Genomic DNA, 19798 nt, shown 5'->3' with positions numbered 1-19798 from the left:
TAGCAAACAGAAACTGAAAGAATTTGTTGCCACTCATCCTGCCCTGCAAAAGATGCTTAAAGATGTGTTACACACAGAAACACAGAAACATGGTCATCAATATGAAAGAAGGTAAAGGAAGGAAACCTCACAGCAAAAGATTACAGGAAGCTCAATTTCTCTTTGACATAGAATTAAACTCTGATGCTCTGTTAAAGCAATGTGTTAAAGTAATCTATTAGGTTCTCTTGATGTCTGTTAAATTCTAATTGTTCAAAAACAGCTGAATTTTTATTAAGAGCTATGGGTTATTTAACTATGTGCTTATTTTCAAAGATTTGAATAATCACCTTGTAACAATGATCAGATTTGGTCTACGTTATGTCATGATTTTAAGGAATCTTATTTCAACCAGATATTTTGGATTTTGAGCCTTCTTGGCATTCTTGACAGGCATTCAAAAAATCAAAGTTCCAAACAATCTGGACTCCAAAATTTCCAGTAAATCTTGGACTTTGGTTTTTCCAGTTTGGGCCCAACTGAAAAAATCGAAGGACCTATGTCTCTCATCTTAAAGAGACACCAACTAATCAGTCTATTTGGATTATATTAGAAGGACTGTCAAGATGTGACGTAGTACCAAATTTTAAGTTTCTATAATGGAAAATGCTATTAATACAAATGTTTGAGAATTAAAAAGTCTAATGATCTTGTGTTACTAGACATGATAGTTATCTTAATGAGAAAGCCCCAGAGGCCTAAAGGGTTAAATACTTGTAAAATCCTACATGTGCTTTCAAAAATACTGTGAAGTAAGCAAGTGCCTCTTGTTGGCTGATGAGTTTATAATTTTAAACATGGTGATTAAAGTCTATAGTCATCCACAGTTATATATGATGTGCTGCTCATAAAACTAAAGCGTTGTTGGTTTTGTGCTTAGCTGTCCTCCTATAGGTTCCTATGGACTTTTTCCAGCCACTTTTATTGTATTCGGTACTTTGGGATGGCTCTGTAAACAGATGAACCCAATAATGTATTAACAGTACCAACTGAGAGAAAGTATGGTTAACTGAGGTTACTAAAAACAAAAAGCAATTCAAATCAATTGGCAATCTACAAAAAGAGTTAAAGATTTTAAAAGCTATTATTAAAATTGCTATATTGGTCTATTATGCTATGTTATCTGTGTGTACATATGGTATGTCCACATGGGGAAATTTTATTAAGAGTTTTATTTTAAATGGCTTATGGATAAGATTGTCCATAAATTTAAGCTGCTAAAATCAATCAAAGATACATTTTAATTAGTGTGACCTAAATCTGTGTACCATATGTTTTAAACGTGTTGGTAGAAAGAAACTAAAAACATTTTAGATGGTTGTGCTTAAGTTTACTGGATAAACAAACTACACCATGTTAGATATTTAAGAGGTGTTTCCAAATACATGATGCTTAAAATTTATAGAAGGCATTGGACATTCTGGTAAATGTTCTCTTAAGTTGTTATCTAATGGTTGAAACGGTTTGCTAAGTATTCATGTGATATTGCTATTGTCAGCAAGCGATCTAGGACTTGCTCCCTCATTTCTCTATTCTAAGCCCAACTTGTTCTTTCATTTCTCTATTCTCTTCAAGGTAGGAAACCTATTCTATTATAAAGGAATCTGTAGGACGCACAATTTAATCTTTAGACCTTATAAAAGAGATGGCTAACATTTTTCTGTAATAGCATAGCCAAAATAAGTGCTTAAATCATAATCTCATAGCTAGATTCACTTCGCCATCAGCGAAGTATACAGTAAGTAGAAAAAACCTCCCTTTCAGACCAAAGGGAAAGAAAGTTTTAAAGTGAGAATATAATTTTCCTCATGGGCATTGTCTACCTTAGAAAAACTACTACAGAACATGCCTGTGACTATGGACTTGTAGTTCAGGCCACCGAAGATTAGAGATGGGACACGGGCACTCCCTTGACTTGCATCCTCTGGTCTGCTTTAACACAAACCAGGAGGAAAAGAAAGCTCGGCATCAGAAGCAATGGGTGGCAGGCCTATTAATGGCTGATCTGTACAGTGATCTGCCCTCAAGGAGACCCAACAGGCCAGTCCACTGCAGTGGCTTTCAATGTGGTAAGCCTGGGCTTCAGCAGAAGTCAGCTTGTGAAGAGCCCTGGCAGCAGCTCTGCCAAGAGTTGGATCACTGGAAATGGACCTGCCCTGGAGTTGAAGGATGCCCAGGTCAGAGCCACAGATCTTATTGGCTCTAAGCTGAAAAGCCCTTCACTCAGCCCAACTTCCAAAGTGACCACTGCAGCTGAGGGTGTGGTCAAGTAGGGTCAGCAACATTGCAGGCAGAATGGTAAATTTCTTGTTAGAGATGCCCCCTCTCTTTACCTGGCCAGCTCTCCTCCCAGGCCAGCCAAGTAATGAAAGTCAACAGAGTGCCTTCCCCTAGGAGGTTCACACCTCCCTTAGGATATACCCCATGTGAAGAGATAGATAGGTTTGGGCCTCTGAATTTACAAGGCCTATAGCCCACCAGATTATTATCAAGCCCCTTCTATCAGGTTCTATTTGCCTCTCAATCAGAAAAATTACTTGTAGCTTAGACAGCACCTTTCTTAGCTCCTCTAATAATGACTCTGTCCTTTGTTCTAGACCCTGTCTGGTGCACTTGGGCCTCATTCCTTTGTAATCATAACCTCTACTCTACCACCAATGGCTCTACTCCCAACCTGTGTGTACTGATGGTCCTCTTCCCCACTTAATGCTGTATAATTGTTCAAATCTGGTAAATGCCACTCTTAGGATCATTGGTTACTATTCTTACTCTGTCTTTTATGACCTTGTCTAAATATGAGCAGAGTCGGCAAACTTGGAAGGCTTCCATAGCCTTGGCAACTCATGACGACAGCCTAGGATGGTTACTGGCACCATAAACTAGAGTGTCAATTTGTTGGGTCAACAACAGGAGCCACTGTGCACTTGCTCCTCATGTGGGATCTCTGTCCTTAATGTGCTGTACATTTTGATTTAATGCTATAACTAGTACTCAAACAGTATGTTTCACTTTGTGTTTCTATGTGGGTGTAAACTGTTGAAATCTTTATACTAAATTGATCTTCGGTATATAAAGGGAATTGAAAATGAATCTTGATGCAAATGGAAGGGGAGAGTGAGCGGGAGAGGGGAGGGTTGCGGGTGGGAGGGAAGTTATGGGAAGTGGAAGCCATTGTAATCCATAAGCTGTACACTGGAAATTTATATTCATTAAATAAAAGTTAAAAAATAAAAAAAAACAGTACCTACTGAGAGAAAGTATGGTTAACTGAGGTTACTAAAAACAAAAAGCAATTCAAATCAATTGGCAATTTACAAAAAAAGTTAAAGATTTTAAAAGCTACTATTAAAATTGCTAAATTGGTCTATTGTGCTATATGTGTGTACATATTGTATGTCCACATGGGGAAATTTTATTAAGAATTTTATTTTAATTGGCTTATAGATAAGATTGTCCATAAATTTAAGCTGCTAAAATTAATCAAATATACATTTTAATTTGCATGACCTGAATCTCTGCATCATATGTTTTATATTTGTTGGTAGAAAGGAACTAAAAACATTTTATATGGTTGTGCTTAAGTTTACTGGTTAAACAAACTACACCGTGTTAGATATTTAAGAGGTGTTTTCAAATACATGATGCTTAAAATTTATAGAAGGCATTGGACTTTCTGGTAAATGTTTTCTTATGTTGTTATCTAATGGTTGAAACTGTTTGCTAAGTATTCATGTGATATTGCTATTGTCAGCAAGCGATCTAGGACTTGCTCCCTCATTTCTCTATTCTAAGCCCAACTTGTTCTTTCATTTCTCTATTCTCTTCAAGGTAGGAAAGTAATTCTATTATAAAGGAATCTGTAGGACGCACAATTTAATCTTTAGACCTTATAAAAGAGATGGCTAACATTTTTCTGTAATAGCATAGCCAAAATAAGAACTTAAATTATAATCTCATAGCTAGATTTACTTCGCCATCAGCGAAGTATACAGTAAGTAGAAAAAACCTCCCTTTCAGACCAAAGGGAAAGAACGTTTTTAAGTGAGAATATAATTTTCCTCATGGGCATTGTCTACCTTAGAAAAACTACTGCAGAACATGCCTGTGACTATGGACTTGTAGTTCAGGCCACCGAAGATTAGAGATGGGACACGGGCACTCCCTTGACTTGCATCCTCTGGTCTGCTTTAACACAAACCAGGAGGAAAAGAAAGCTAGGCATCAGAAGCAATGGGTGGCAGGCCTATTAATGGCTGATCTGTACAGTGATCTGCCCTCAAGGAGACCCAACAGGCCAGTCCACTGCAGTGGCTTTCAATGTGGTAAGCCTGGGCTTCAGCAGAAGTCAGCTTGTGAAGAGCCCTGGCAGCAGCTCTGCCAAGAGTTGGATCACTGGAAATGGACCTGCCCTGGAGTTGAAGGATGCCCAGGTCAGAGCCACAGATCTTATTGGCTCTAAGCTGAAAAGCCCTTCACTCAGCCCAACTTCCAAAGGGACCACTGCAGCTGAGGGGATGGCCAAGTAGGGTCAGCAACATTGCAGGCAGAACGGTAAATTTCTTGTTAGAGATGCCCCCTGCCTTTACCTGGCCAGCTCTCCTCCCAGGCCAGCCAAGTAATGAAAGTCAACAGAGTGCCTTCCCCTAGGAGGTTCCCATCTCCCTTAGGATATACCCCATGTGAAGAGATAGATAGGTCTGGGCCTCTGAATTTACAAGGCCTATAGCCCACCAGATTATTATCAAGCCCCTTCTATCAGGTTCTATTTGCCTCTCAATCAGAAAACTTAATTGTAGCTTAGACAGCACCTTTCTTAGCTCCTCTAATAATGACTCTGTCCTTTGTTCTAGACCCTGTCTAGCACACTTGGGCCTCATTCCTTCATAATCATAACCTCTACTCTACCTCCAATGGCTCTACTCCCAACCTGTGTGTACTGATGGTCCTCTTCCCCACTTAATGCTGTATAATTTTTCACACCTGGTAAATGCCACTCTTAGGATCATTGGTTACTATCCTCACTCTGTCTTTTATGACCTTGTCTAAATATGAGCAGAGTCGGCAAACTTGGAAGGCTTCCATAGCCTTGGCAACTCATGACGACAGCCTAGGGTGGTTACTGGCGCCATAAACTAGAGTGTCAATTTATTGGGTCAACAACAGGAGCCACTGTGCACTTGCTCCTCATGTGGGATCTGTCCTTAATGTGCTGTACATTTTGATTTAATGCTATAACTAGTACTCAAACAGTATGTTTCAGTTTGTGTTTCTATGTGGGTGCAAACTGTTGAAATCTTTATACTAAATTGGTCTTCTGTATATAAAGAGAATTGAAAATTTATCTTGATGCAAATGGAAGGGGAGAGGGAGCGGGAGAGGGGAGGGTTGCGGGTGGGAGGGAAGTTATGGGAGGTGGAAGCCATTGTAATCCATAAGCTGTACACTGGAAATTTATATTCATTAAATAAAAGTTTTTAAAAAAAGAAAAAAAATAAATAAGAGTGTCAATGGTCGAATCAACAACGGGAGTCACTGTACACCTACTCCCCACGTAGGATCACTGTCCTTAATGTGTTGTACTATGCGAATTCATGGTAAAACTAGTATTCAAACAGTACTTTATACTTTGTGTGTCTGTGTGGGTGCAGTGTTTAGTATCTTCTGTATACAAAGATAATTGAAAATGAAATCTTAATGAAGCATGGGATGGGTGAGGTAGTAGGAGATGTGATGGTTGCGGGTGGGAGGGTGCTTATGGGGAGGAAAGCTACTATAATTCAAAAGTTGTACTTTGGAAATTTTTTTTTATTAAATAAAAGTTGAAAAAATTAAAAAAATAGAAACTCCAGAAATCAATCCACACATATACGATCAACTTATCTTTGACATAGGAGCTAAAATCATTCCCTGGAGAAGGGACAGTATCTTCAACAAATGGTTCAGGGAAAACTGGATCTCAACACGCTGAAGTATGAAACTAGACCCCTACCTTACACCTTACATAAAAATCCATTCAAATTAGATCAAAGACCTAAATCTATGACCCAATACCACCACATTATTAGAGAACATTGAGGAAACTCTAAAAGACATTGACATAGGCAAAGACTTATTGGAAAAGGCCCTAGAAGCACAGGCGACCAAAATTGAAATTGAGAAGTGGGATTACCTCAAGCTGAGATCTTCTGCACTGCCAAATACTCAGTGAAGATAAGAGGCAACTGACAGAATGGGAGAAAATATTTGCAAACTACAAAACTGATAAACAGTTAATATCAAGAATCTATAAAGAGCTTAAGAAATTCAACAACAACAAAACAAAGAATCCAGTTAAGAAATGGGCAAACACTTGAGCAGGCATTTTTCAAGAAAAGAAATTCAAGTGACCAACAGACATTTGAAAAAATGCTCAGGATCACTTTCCATCGGGGAAATGCAAATCAAAACCACTATGAGGTTTCACCTTATACCAGTTAGATTGGCCCACATACAGAAATCAACAAATGAGAAATGCTGGTGAGGATGTGGGGAAAAAAGTACCCTGGTTCACTGTTGGTCGGAATGTAAACTGTTACAGCCACTGTGTAAGAGGTTATGGAGATACCTCCAAGAAACTCAATATATACCTACCATATGATCCAGCCATATCACTCCTGGGAATTTATCCAAATCAAAAGATATCAGTATTTGAAAGATTTATCTGTACTCCCATGTTTATTGCAGCTCAATTTACAATAGCTAAGATCTGTGAGCAACCAAGGTGTCTATCAACTATTGACTATATAAAGAAATTATGTTTTATATACACTATGGAGTAATATACAAGCAGTAAAAAAATGAAACTGTCTTTTGCAACAAAATGGATGCAATTGGAAACCATTATAGTTGGTGAAATAAGCCAGTCTCAAAAAGCCAAATACTGGGGGCTTGCTCTATGTCTTAGTGGTTAAAGCTACCACCTGCAGTGCCAGCATCCCATATGGGTGCTAGTTTGAATCCCAGCTGATCCACTTCTGATCCAGCTATCTGCTATGGCCTGGGAAAGCAGTGGAAGATGGCCAAGTACTTGTGTCCTTGTGTGCATGTAGGAGACCCAAAAGAAGCTCCTGGCTCTTGGCTTTAGATTGGCACAGCTCTGGCCATTGCGGCCATCTGGGGAATGAACGAGGGGATGGAAGACCTCTCTCTCTCTCTCTCTCACTTCCTCTGCCTCTCTGTAACTCTGCCTTTCAAATAAATAAATAAATCTTTTAAAAACACAAATACCATATGTGCTCTCTGATTTGTGGCAACTAATAGAGTACCTAAAGTAATCTGTAGGAGTGAAATTGACACTTTGAGATCTAATGATTTTGAACAGCCATTGTCTTGACTTTTGAGGACAGTGATTTTTTTTTATTTGTTTGTTTTGTTTTTATTCATACTAACTATTGAACTCTTTACTTAGTGTAGGGTTAAACTTATTACTCTAAAATTAACTGAAATAGATCTCTGTAAAAAGTAAGAATGAGAATAGGAGAGGGAGGAGACAGAAGAGTGGGAGTATGAATAGAAGAGAAGGTAGGTTGGGAAACATCACTATGTTCCTAAATTTGTATATATATGAAACTGATAAAGTTTGTATACCTTAAATAAAATTTAAAATATTAACTTTTTTTTTTTTTTATTTTTGACAGGCAGAGTGGACAGTGAGAGAGAGAGAGACAGAGAGAAAGGTCTTCCTTTTGCCGTTGGTTCACCCTCCAATGGCCGCCGCGGTAGCGCGCTGCGGCCGGCGCACCGCGCTGTTCCGATGGCAGGAGCCAGGTGCTTATCCTGGTCTCCCATGGGGTGCAGAGCCCAAACACTTGGGCTATCCTCCACTGCACTCCCTGGCCACAGCAGAGAGCTGGCCTGGAAGAGGGGCAACCGGGACAGGATCGGTGCCCCGACCGGGACTAGAACCCGGTGTGCCGGCGCCGCAAGGCGGAGGATTAGCCTGTTGAGCCACGGCGCCGGCTTAAAATATTAACTTTTGTCAATATTTAGAGAAAATGAGGTCATCCACAATGCCATATAACATGCAGATTCTTTAGTTACAAAGGCAAACATTTTGAGATTGATTAATGTGTGCGTAATTTAGACGTAGATGTTCATAGTACCCAGAGAAAGCCTGATGTAAGGGAATCTAAATGTTTCCCCTAACATACGGAGTAATAACTATGGTTATGGCCTGCATTTCGACACATGCATACTGGTGACCAGTAAAGGGACCCTAAAAAGGTCATAAATACATGAAAAAGAAGTGAACAGCAAAATATTGGGCATCTGCAGCATCCTGAGCCTTCCTGAGATATTGCAAAACTGTGGTATGAAGAGGAAATGGTCAAGACAAGGCACTGTGTATGCTTGTCAGGAGTCAAGAGTCCAAAGGAGAGGGTTGGGAGTGGCAGACAGGAACTGCGTAGGCTTTCAGTTATGCAGAGCACTCTGAGGGCAGGGAGGAGGGGAGGGCAGAGAAGAGGTCAGACGGGGTGTGGGAGTCCCTGTACCTCGGAAAGAAAAGTGTTCACTTTCTTAGGTGATTCCTTCTCTCCACACTTTGCTGTTTGGTACTTTTTTCTACACAGGTTTGTATTAAAAAATAATAATACATAAGATACTTTCAGTTTTAAAACCAGAGTTCTGGATTTGGAGCGCGCGGCGGCCTCGGGGGCCGGAGGGGTGGTGCGGTGGTGCCTCCTCGGTGTGGGATGCACCTGCCTAGCTCCCTCGCCACTTCCGGGCACTCACTTGGGGCGCGCTCACCTGGGGCGCGCTCCCGGCCTCGGGCGCCACTGCGGCAGGATGAAGGACCGGCTGGAGCAGCTGAAGGCCGAGCAGCTGACACAGGATGATGACACTGATGAGGTTGGGATCGCTATTGACAACACAGCTTTCATGGATGAGTTCTTTTCAGAGATTGAAGAAACTCGGCTCAACATTGACAAGATCTCAGAGCACGTGGAGGAAGCCAAGAAACTCTACAGTATCATTCTTTCCGCACCAATTCCGGAGCCAAAAACCAAGGATGACCTAGAGCAGCTCACAACTGAGATCAAGAAAAGAGCCAACAATGTCCGGAAAAAGCTGAAGAGCATGGAGAGGCACATTGAAGAAGATGAGGTCCGGTCATCTGCAGACCTTGGGATTAGGAAATCTTAGCACTCTGTCCTCTCCCGGAAGTTTGTGGAGGTGATGACCAAATACAACGAAGCTCAGGTGGACTTCCGTGAACGCAGCAAAGGGAGAATCCAGCGGCAGCTTGAAATCACTGGCAAAAAGACAACAGATGAGGAACTGGAGGAGATGTTAGAGAGTGGCAACCCAGCCATCTTCACCTCTGGGATCATTGACTCCCAGATTTCCAAACAAGCGCTCAGTGAGATCGAGGGTCGGCACAAGGACATCGTGAGGCTGGAGAGCAGCATCAAGGAGCTTCACGACATGCTTATGGACATCGTCACGCTGGTGGAGAATCAGAGTGAGATGTTAGATAACATAGAGCTGAATGTCATGCACACAGTGGACCATGTGGAGAAGGCACGAGATGAGACTAAAAAAGCTGTGAAATACCAGAGTCAGGCCCGGAAGAAATTGATAATTATCATTGTGATAGTAGTTGTGTTGCTGGGCATTTTAGCATTGATTATTGGACTTTCTGTTGCACTGTAATAAGAGTGCCCCAAAAGGCGGCTGCAGTGAAATCCTGGTGTGGCCACCGTTGTCTGCAGATGGGAACGGAGTTTGAATGGCCTTCCTGAGAGTGCGTGGGACCTGTTCCTTTGTTTCCTTGTAAACCATCCTTGGACCTGACTCAGCAAACAGTCTACCCCTGGAGGAATCTAATCTACCTGAAGCAACCCTGAGTTCTCAGAACCACCTGCTGTCCCACCAGCTCTGACGTACCATTCTCCTGGACCATATGAACCAGTGGGCTTCTTTTTCCTCCTGGGGTGTGCCAAATTATGCCTTGCACCTTGGAGAGCCCACATGAGACCCTCCCAAAGGTGCTGTATGTTCTACCTCATGGGGTATTCTCCTGGCAACTTCAATGTACTTTTTAGGAGAGTATCTTTAACAAAGCAGAGGGATTCTTAGTTTGGCAACAGTAAGGCTTGGATCTGAGTCTTCTACCTGATGCCAATGCTCAGTTTGTTGTCCCCATGTTCTAAAAACACACAGACTGGCAGATGCCATTTTGGTCGGAGAGGCTGACTTGTTTGAAATTCTTAATTTCATATGTTCAGCTTGGGGCCAATTTACTCTTTATCTATGTCGTATTCTCTCATGTTTACTAAGGAGGGACCAGGATGATATGGTCATCTGAGGCTATCATTTGCAAAGGCTGAGAGTATTGCATATTTGTTTCCATGTCTGAGGCTTGGAAACTTTGCTATTAGAGAGTGATTCTTTGTGAAGCCATTGCTTTGAGATCAAAAATAACCAGGGATTTCAAACTGGGCCAGGGACAAGGTGCTAGAGTTTCAGACTCCAGAAATATTTGAGACTGGTATTATATCAGTTTGAGTATTTGGTCACACATGTGTTCCAGATATATATATATATATATATATATATATATATATATATATATAACTGTGTGTGTTAGACGTATGTGCATGTACGTGTGTGTGTCTCAGGAAGTAAGAAACTAGAAGTGAAATATATGACCTCAAAAAAAAAAGATTAGGCTAAAAACTGCAGACATTTGCCTACTTGCAAATGAATCACTATAGGAATATGATCTTCCCATGTCATCAAGAAACTTGTTTTCTAGTTGAGGAATGGGAGAATCAAATGATCAAATGAGATTTTTGGAGTGAAGATCTATCTAGTTGATCCCTACTCAGTTTTTCTGCATAGCAGAGAAGTGTAGTGTTTTGACATCTTCCCTATCTGCTGCCTATGATAGCCTCATCCCAAGAATATCCCACAGCAATTTGATGTTATCACATGACCTATGGGATATTGTGTCTCCAGGACTGAGTCTGTTGGGAGAGACCAGCAACTACAGAGTAGATCTGCCTGTTGGGTTAATGAACTAGACCGCTTGTGTCCCCTAATTCTTTTTTTTTTTTTGAGTTCTTTTTTTTTTAACTTTTATTTAATTAATATAAATTTCCAGTGTTCAGCTTATGGATTACAATGGCTTCTCCCTCCCATAACTTACCTCCCACCCGCAACCCTCCCCTCTCCCGCTCCCTCTCCCCTTCCATTTGCATCAAGATAAATTTTCAATTCTCTTTATATACAGAAGACCAATTTAGTATAAAGATTTCAACAGTTTGCACCCACATAGAAACACAAACTGAAACATACTGTTTGAGTACTAGTTATAGCATTAAATCACAATGTACAGCACATTAAGGACAGAGATCTCACATGAGGAGCAAGTGCACAGTGACTCCTGTTGTTGACCCAACAAATTGACACTCTAGTTTATGGTGCCAGTAACCACCCTAGGCTGTCGTCATGAGTTGCCAAGGCTATGGAAGCCTTCCAAGTTTGCCGACTCTGCTCATATTTAGACAAGGTCATAAAAGACAGAGTGAGGATAGTAACCCATGATCCTAAGAGTGCATTTACCAGGTTTGAACAATTATACAGCATTAAGTGGGGAAGAGGACCATCAGTACACACAGGTTGGGAGTAGAGCCATTGGTGGTAGAGTAGAGGTTAGGATTACAAAGGAATGAGGCCCAAGTGCACTAGACAGGGTCTAGAACAAAGGACAGAGTCATTATTAGAGGAGCTAAGAAAGGTGCTGTCTAAGCTACAAGTAATTTTTCTGATTGAGAGGCAAATAGAACCTGATAGAAGGGGCTTGATAATAATCTGGTGGGCTATAGGCCTTGTAAATTCAGAGGCCCAGACCTATCTATCTCTTCACATGGGGTATATCCTAAGGGAGGTGTGAACCTCCTAGGGGAAGGCACTCTGTTGACTTTCATTACTTGGCTGGCCTGGGAGGAGAGCTGGTCAGGTAAAGAGAGGGGGCATCTCTAACAAGAAATTTACCATTCTGCCTGCAATGTTGCTGACCCTACTTGACCATCCCCTCAGCTGCAGTGGTCACTTTGGAAGTTGGGCTGAGTGAAGGGCTTTTCAGCTTAGAGCCAATAAGATCTGTGGCTCTGACCTGGGCATCCTTCGACTCCAGGGCAGGTCCATTTCCAGTGATCCAACTCTTGGCAGAGCTGCTGCCAGGGCTCTTCACAAGCTGACTTCTGCTGAAGCCCAGGCTTACCACATTGAAAGCCACTGCAGTGGACTGGCCTGTTGGGTCTCCTTGAGGGCAGATCACTGTACAGATCAGCCATTAATAGGCCTGCCACCCATTGCTTCTGATGCCTAGCTTTCTTTTCCTCCTGGTTTGTGTTAAAGCAGACCAGAGGATGCAAGTCAAGGGAGTGCCCGTGTCCCATCTCTAATCTTCAGTGGCCTGAACTACAAGTCTATAGTCACAGGCATGTTCTGTAGTAGTTATTCTAAGGTAGACAATGCCTATGAGGAAAATTATATTCTCACTTAAAAACGTTCTTTCCCTTTGGTCTGAATGGGAGGTTTTTTCTACTTACTGTATACTTCGCTGAGGGCCAAGTGAATCTAGCTATGAGATTATTATTTAAGTTCTTATTTTGGCTATGCTATTACAGAAAAATGTTAGCCATCTCTTTTATAAGGTCTAAAGATTAAATTGTGCGTCCAACAGATTCCTTCATAATAGAATTAGTTTCCTACCTTGAAGAGAATAGAGAAATGAAAGAAGAAGTTGGGCTTAGAATAGAGAAATGAGGGAGCAAGTCCTAGATCGCTTGCTGACATTAGCAATATCACATGAATACTTAGCAAACAGTTTCAACCATTAGATAACAACTTAAGAAAACATTTACCAGAAGGTCCAATGCCTTCTATAAATTTTAAGCATCATGTATTTGAAAACACCTCTTAAATATCTAACATGGTGTAGTTTGTTTAGCCAGTAAACTTAAGCACAACCATCTAAAATGTTTTTAGTTTCTTTCTACCAACACGTTTAAAACATATGGTACACAGATTCAGGTCACACTAATTAAAATGTATCTTTGATTGATTTTAGCAGCTTAAATTTATGGACAATCTTATCCATAAGCCATTTAAAATAAAACTCTTAATAAAATTTCCCCATGTGGACATACCATATGTACACACAGATAACATAGCATAATAGACCAATATAGCAATTTTAATAATAGCTTTTAAAATCTTTAACTCTTTTTGTAGATTGCCAATTGATTTGAATTGCTTTTTCTTTTTAGTAACCTCAGTTAACCATACTTTCTCTCAGTAGGTACTGTTAATACATTATTGGGTTCATCTGTTTACAGAGCCATCCCAAAGTACTGAATACAATAAAAGTGGCTGGAAAAAGTCCATAGGAACCTATAGGAGGACAGCTAAACACAGAACCAACAACGCTTTAGTTTTATGAGCAGCACATCATATATAACTATGGATGACAAAAGACTTTAATCGCCATGTTTAAAATTATAAACTCATCAGCCAACAAGAGGCACTTGCTTACTTCACAGTATTTTTGAAAGCACATGTAGGATTTTACAAGTATTTAACCCTTTAGGCCTCTGGGGCTTTCTCATTAAGATAACTATCATGTCTAGTAACACAAGATCATTAGACTTTTTAATTCTCAAACATTTGTATTAATAGCATTTTCCATTATAGAAACTTAAAGTCTGGTACCACATCACATCCTGACAGTCCTTCTAATATAATCCAAATAGACTGATTAGTTGGTGTCTCTTTAAGATGAGAGACATAGGTCCTTCGATTTTTTCAGTTGGGCCCAAACTGGAAAAACCAAAGTCCAAGATTTACTGGAAATTTTGGAGTCCAGATTGTTTGGAACTTTGATTTTTTGAATGCCTGTCAAGAATGCCAAGAAGGCTCAAAATCCAAAATATCTGGTTGAAATAAGATTCCTTAAAATCATGACATAACGTAGACCAAATCTGATCATTGTTACAAGGTGATTATACAAATCTTTGAAAATAAGCACATAGTTAAATAACCCATAGCTCTTAATAAAAATTCAGCTGTTTTTGAACAATTAGAATTTAACAGACATCAAGAGAACCTAATAGATTACTTTAACACATTGCTTTAACAGAGCATCAGAGTTTAATTCTATGTCAAAGAGAAATTGAGCTTCCTGTGATCTTTTGATGTGAGGTTTCCTTCCTTTACCTTCTTTCATATTGGTGACCATGTTTCTGTGTTTCTGTGTGTAACACATCTTGAAGCATCTTTTGCAGGGCAGGATGAGTGGCAACAAATTCTTTCAGTTTCTGTTTGCTATGAAAAGTCTTTATTTCACCTTCATTCACAAATGAGAGCTTTGCAGGATATAGTATTCTGGGCTGGCAGTTTTTCTCTCTTAGTACCTGGGCTATGTCTCGCCATTCCCTTCTAGCTTGTAGGGTTTCTGATGAGAAGTCTGCTGTGAGTCTAATTGGAGATCCTCTAAGAGTAATCTGACGTTTCTCTCTTGCACATTTTAGGATCTTTTCTTTATGTTTCACTGTGGTGAGTTTGATTACAACATGTCGTGGTGAGGATCTCTTTTGGTCATGTTTATTAGGGGTTCTATGAGCTTCCTGTACTAAGATGCCTCTGTCCTTCTCCAAACCTGGGAAATTTTCTGCTAGTATCTCACTGAAAATGCCTTCAAATCCTTTCTCCCTATCCATGCCTTCAGGAACTCCTAGAACCCGAATGTTGGGTTTTTTAATAGTATCCTGTAGATTCCCGACAATATTTTTTAGATTTCTAATTTCTTCTTCTTTTCTTTGGTTTGCCTGTTTCCTTTCCTGTTCTCTGTCTTCTAAGTCTGATATTCTCTCTTCTGCTTCACCCATTCTGTTTTTTAAGGCTCTCTAATGTGTTTGTCATTTGATCTATTGAATTCTTCATTTCATTATGATTTCTCGTCACTATCACAGTTTCTTGTTCCATTAGTTATTTCATTTCATTTTGATTCCTCCTTAATATTTCATTTTCACGAGAGAGATTTTCTATCTTGTCCATTAAGGATTTCTGTAGTTCAAGAATTTGTTTTTGAGAACTTCTTACTGTTCTTATCAATTTTTTGAGATCCGCTTCTTGCATTTCTTCGATCTCATCATCTTCATAATCTTGAATTGTGGTGTCTTTTTCATTTGGGGGCGTCATAGTTTCTTCCTTGTTCTTGTTAGCTTGGTTTTTGCGTTTGTTGTTTGGCATGTTGGAGATATTTGGTTTCTTCACTGTGGTGTTTTTTCTTGTTACACTATGGCTCTATATTAAGTGGACTGTCTGCTTTCAGTGGAGCCTTAGAGGCTTGAGATGAGTGTGGACTGAGAGCTGTGTTTGGTTCCTCAGGGTTGAGGGTGTGTCAAAGATGACACTCCCAGGTTAGGCATGGTAAATCTGTCTCTCTTTTTTTGATTCAAAAGGGAAGTAATTCCGCACAGCTGAATGTGATTGGAGGTAGTTAGCAGGCAAATGATATACCCACAGGAGCCAGAGATCGGAAGCTCTTTCCCAAGGACCACACAGGGAATCTCTGCTGCCCCCAGTGTGGGCTCCAATTCTCCTGCAGTCTCCCACTGGGTTACCAAGTTAGATGCTAATCTCCTGTTATTTCACCCCTCCCCCCAGAGTCAGGTTTTTCTGCTAGGCTCAGGGCTGGTGCAGACCTGAGGTCGCCCTGCTTATGACATATGTTCAAAATGGCACCTGCTCTGTCTTGCTCGCCTTTGAGAGGTGAGCAGAGAGAGAGAAACTTGTGTCCGTATCGGTCACTTTATTTTTTTCCTCTTTCTCTTCTAGTTAGCCTGGTGAATTTTTCCCCATGGAGTTTCAAGCCTCGTTCCCTCTAGCCTCCTCTTTCCGCTTGTCCGCTGGTGTCTCGGGCTATTGAGGTTCGGCTCACCTCGCGTTCCAGTGCTGGTGTGTTGAGTCTGCCGCTGGTGTCCCGAACTTGGGCTTCCACGCTCTCCACGCAGGTCCACTGTGAATCACTAGTTCCGGAAGAGTTTCCTATGCTGTTTCATCCCCTACTCTTCCTTGACCCTGTAGTATCTCCACTTATATTAAACTGTCTCTCCCCCGGACTAATAGTGTGCTCCCTGCCTATTCCGCCATCTTGTGTCCCCTAATTCTTATCATGCAGGAGGCAACAGGTAGGATATCTTCTAGTGTCTGTGTTAACTCAGTGGCAAGTGCCTCAGATTCCCTGCTGGTCTTGGCCAGTCTCCCTGATTTGGGGTACCGGCTATATTTCAGCTTTGACGTTAAAGCTTTTCAGGGTAGGGTGAGCGGCACCCTAATCCAGATGCTGCTCATTAGCTTTTTTGCAAAGGCTACTTACTCCTAGTCATCACCTAGCAATCAGACAGAACCAACGGATTGCCCCTTTGCCCGTGGTTATGATGTCAAATAGTGGACTGAATCCAGCAACAGGGGAACAAACTTTAATCATAGGCCTTTAATGACCACTTAGAGTGAGGCCTCGGGCTCACAGACTGGGATACAGCATGTGAAGGTTTTTTTCTGTTTATAATTTTTAAAAATGTAAATGATTATTTTATTGCTAACTTAAAAAATAAATGACTTTGTATTGATTGTGAAAAAAAAACAGTGTTCATTTTGGGAGCATGTATATTTTAGAATAAAATTGTAAAATACCAACATTTGGTCATTTAAACTATCATTTGCATAAAAATTAGCATGTAAAATTTAATTAGAAAATCCATCATTCATATGTACATTTATTTTATTGATTGAGAATATACACATTTATTTAAACATATGAAGGGAATTCAGAGCCAGGCCTGAACCTCAGTTCTATAAAAGTATCTTCTGGGTCCTCTATGTGTTTGTTAATAAAGTACTTCTGAAGCAGTCAGTTCAGATTAGCAATGTATTGTTGTTTTATTATAAAACCAGCACCTGCTGATTTTACATTTATTTCTCCAACAATTTAAATAAGAAATATCTAGTTGAGAACACCATGGATGTAGACTCTTCACAGGATACTTTAAAAAGAAAAATGGCTGGGGATTGGCATTGTGGCACAGAGGGTAAAACTATTCCTATGGACATCTGTTTGAGTCCTGACTTTCAGTTTTGAGCCAGCTTCCTGCTAATGTGCCTAGGAGAGCAGCGTAAATGGCCCAAGTACTTGGGACCCTGAAATCACATGGGAGATTCAGATGAAGCTTCTGACTCTTGCGTGCAGCTTGGTCCAGTCCTGGCTATTGTGGTCATTGAGGGAGTTAACCAAATGATGGAAGATCTCTCTCTTTCTCTCTCTCTCCAACCCCTCAAGTGTGTCTCCTTCTCCTTCTGTAACTCTGCTTTTCAAATAAATAAATAAATCTTTAAAAAAAAAGCACCATCAGGTTTGATTTCCTTTTCATGACCTCATAAAGAGATAAATTTGTAATTTATAGCAAAAATATTTGCACAAAAAATTAATGCCAGAGTATTCAGGGGAGGCAGTCAATAGTGAGGCAGAAGCACTAGGAGCCTCCTCTTACCTTTTCCCTTTCTCCACTGCAGTTTCTGCCCTTGCACCTGGGGCAGGAGGATGGGAACCACGGCCCCACCCACCTCTCTGACTGTCCAAGTTTGGTCCAGCCTCCATATGTGACAGAATTTATTAACACCTAGCAATGCAGCAGTTAATGACCAGGGGCATTAGTGAGTCAGGAATAACTGCACATCAATTGATGCTGACATTATGTGAGGATTGAAAGGTGTCAGGAAATGATTCTGGTGCCTGAAATTCTACTGGGGTATCCCATGTAGTTGACAGGGACCCAGATAGTTGGGCCATCTTCTGCTACTTTTCTGGGTGCATTATCAGGTATCTGAATGAGAAGTGCAGCAGCCAGGACTAAAACCAGTGCCAGTATAAGGTGCCAGACTCACAGGTAATGTCTTAACCCACTGTTTCACAACATGGGTCCCCTAAAATCATTTTTATATGTAATTCACCTACTATACACTTAAGCTATCTAGTGTGCCCAATTCAGTAACTTTTTGTGTATTCATAGAATTGTATACTCATGAACACACTTGATTTCAGTGTTTTTAGTACTCTGATAAGAAACTTTATCCCCTGTTCCACAATCCTCCAATCTTAATCACCATGCCACCTTCAGAAAACACTAATCTAATGCTGTCTCCACAGATTTTTCTTCTCTGGCCATTCTGTGTGAATGAAATCCTATGCTCCATCCTTTTATGATGGTTTTCTTTTACTTAGCCTACAGTCAAGGCTCATTTATCTTGGAATTCATATTGGTTCTTCAATCATTCTTTCTCCACTCCACATTTTAATAACTGAAATTTATCTAAATTAAGATCTGTAAATACACAAAGGTATGAGGCAAATTTTATGGGTCCATGCAGATGGTATAGGGTGTCCCTTTTGATTTAGGGAAGCCAGCATTATTTTGAAACCCTTGTTTTTGACAGCTCTGGGTCAGAGCTACTGTGCCTGTGCTATAAGCATTGTAGACAGCCCCTGGAACACTATTGTCACCTGCTTGTGACTTATGAGAAGCCAGTAAAATACATTGTACATGCTTATGTTGTATGTGTTTGTGTGTTGGAGGGCTTGGGGTAAGGGAGCTCAGTGAGAACCATGCAGGGTGTGAAATCCTCTGTTGGGTGTAGAGTGAGCTGCACAGATCATTCACCATGCCCTGCTGGACTTAATTCATCATCCTGTGGAGCCAAGTTCTGAGCTGGTTTTCTTCTGTTTTGGAACTGGGAAGATGGTCCCTGACTTCTGTACTGGCAGGATCAGGGTATTATATTTTGATTGGCAGGAGCATACGTGTTGGTATTGAAGGAAGCCCAGTATTCACATTTGGGAGCCTCTTTTTCACATGCTTTCAGAGGGTATTGTTTCAAATGTGGAATTTGTTTTTTTTAAAGATTTATTTATTTATTTGAAAGTCAGAGTTACACAGAAAGAGGAGAGGTGTGTGTGTGTGTGTGGGTGCCGTGGCTCACTTGATTAAGCCTCCACTTGCGGCGTCTGCATCCTATATGGATGCCAGTTTCTAGTCCTGGTTGCTTCTCCTCCAGTCCAGCTCTCTGCTGTGGCCCGGGAAGGCAGTGGAGTGCTTGGGCCCCTGCACCCACATGGGAGACCAGGTGGAAGCACCTGGCTCCTGGCTTCGGATCAGTATAGCTCCGGCCATAGTAGCCATTTGTGGGGTGAGCCAACGGAAGGAAGACCTTTCTCTCTGTCTCTCTCTCTCTCTCTCTCTCACTGTCCAACTCTGCCAAATAAAAGAGAGAAATAGAGAGAGGTCTTCCATCCGCTGCTTCACTCCCCAGTTGGCCGCAATGGCTAAAGCTGTGCTGATCCAAAGCCAGGAGCCAGAAACTTCCTCCAGATCTCCCAAGCGGGTGCAGGGTCCCAAGTACTTGGGCCATCTTCTACTGCTTTCCCAGGCCATAGCAGAGAGCTGGATCAGAAGTGGAGCAATCGGGTCTTGAACCAGTGCCCATATGGGATGCCGGCACTTCGGGCCAGGGCTAATGCCCTGTGCCACAGCACCAGCCCTTCAAATGTGGAATTTCAATATTGAGGTGAAGCCTTTGCTTCCCTGAAAAAAAAAAGGCTGTTTTCTCTCTTCCTGGTTTCCCTTTTTGTCCACAAATGAATGCTTACCTGCTG

General features: G+C 41.0%; 2 protein-coding genes and 1 long non-coding RNA gene across 5 annotated transcripts in view; all 3 read left to right on the top strand.

Annotated features, from left to right (window-relative positions):
- LOC133767106 (uncharacterized) overlaps positions 1–19798 on the top strand; it is a 134492-nt gene that overhangs the window by 70741 nt on the left and 43953 nt on the right. The window lies entirely within an intron of this gene.
- Positions 8866–9222, top strand: LOC133766540 (syntaxin-3-like). Its single transcript, XM_062200216.1, has one exon. The coding sequence runs from the start codon at positions 8866–8868 to the stop codon at positions 9220–9222; it is 357 nt and encodes a 118-aa protein (XP_062056200.1).
- LOC133766539 (syntaxin-3-like) lies at positions 9252–10093 on the top strand. Its single transcript, XM_062200215.1, has one exon. The coding sequence runs from the start codon at positions 9256–9258 to the stop codon at positions 9730–9732; it is 477 nt and encodes a 158-aa protein (XP_062056199.1). The 5' UTR covers positions 9252–9255; the 3' UTR covers positions 9733–10093.

Source organism: Lepus europaeus, chromosome 9, assembly GCF_033115175.1.
Source record: "Lepus europaeus isolate LE1 chromosome 9, mLepTim1.pri, whole genome shotgun sequence".
Classification (NCBI taxonomy): Eukaryota; Metazoa; Chordata; class Mammalia; order Lagomorpha; family Leporidae; genus Lepus; species Lepus europaeus.
This window is presented reverse-complemented; position numbering and strand designations above follow the sequence as displayed.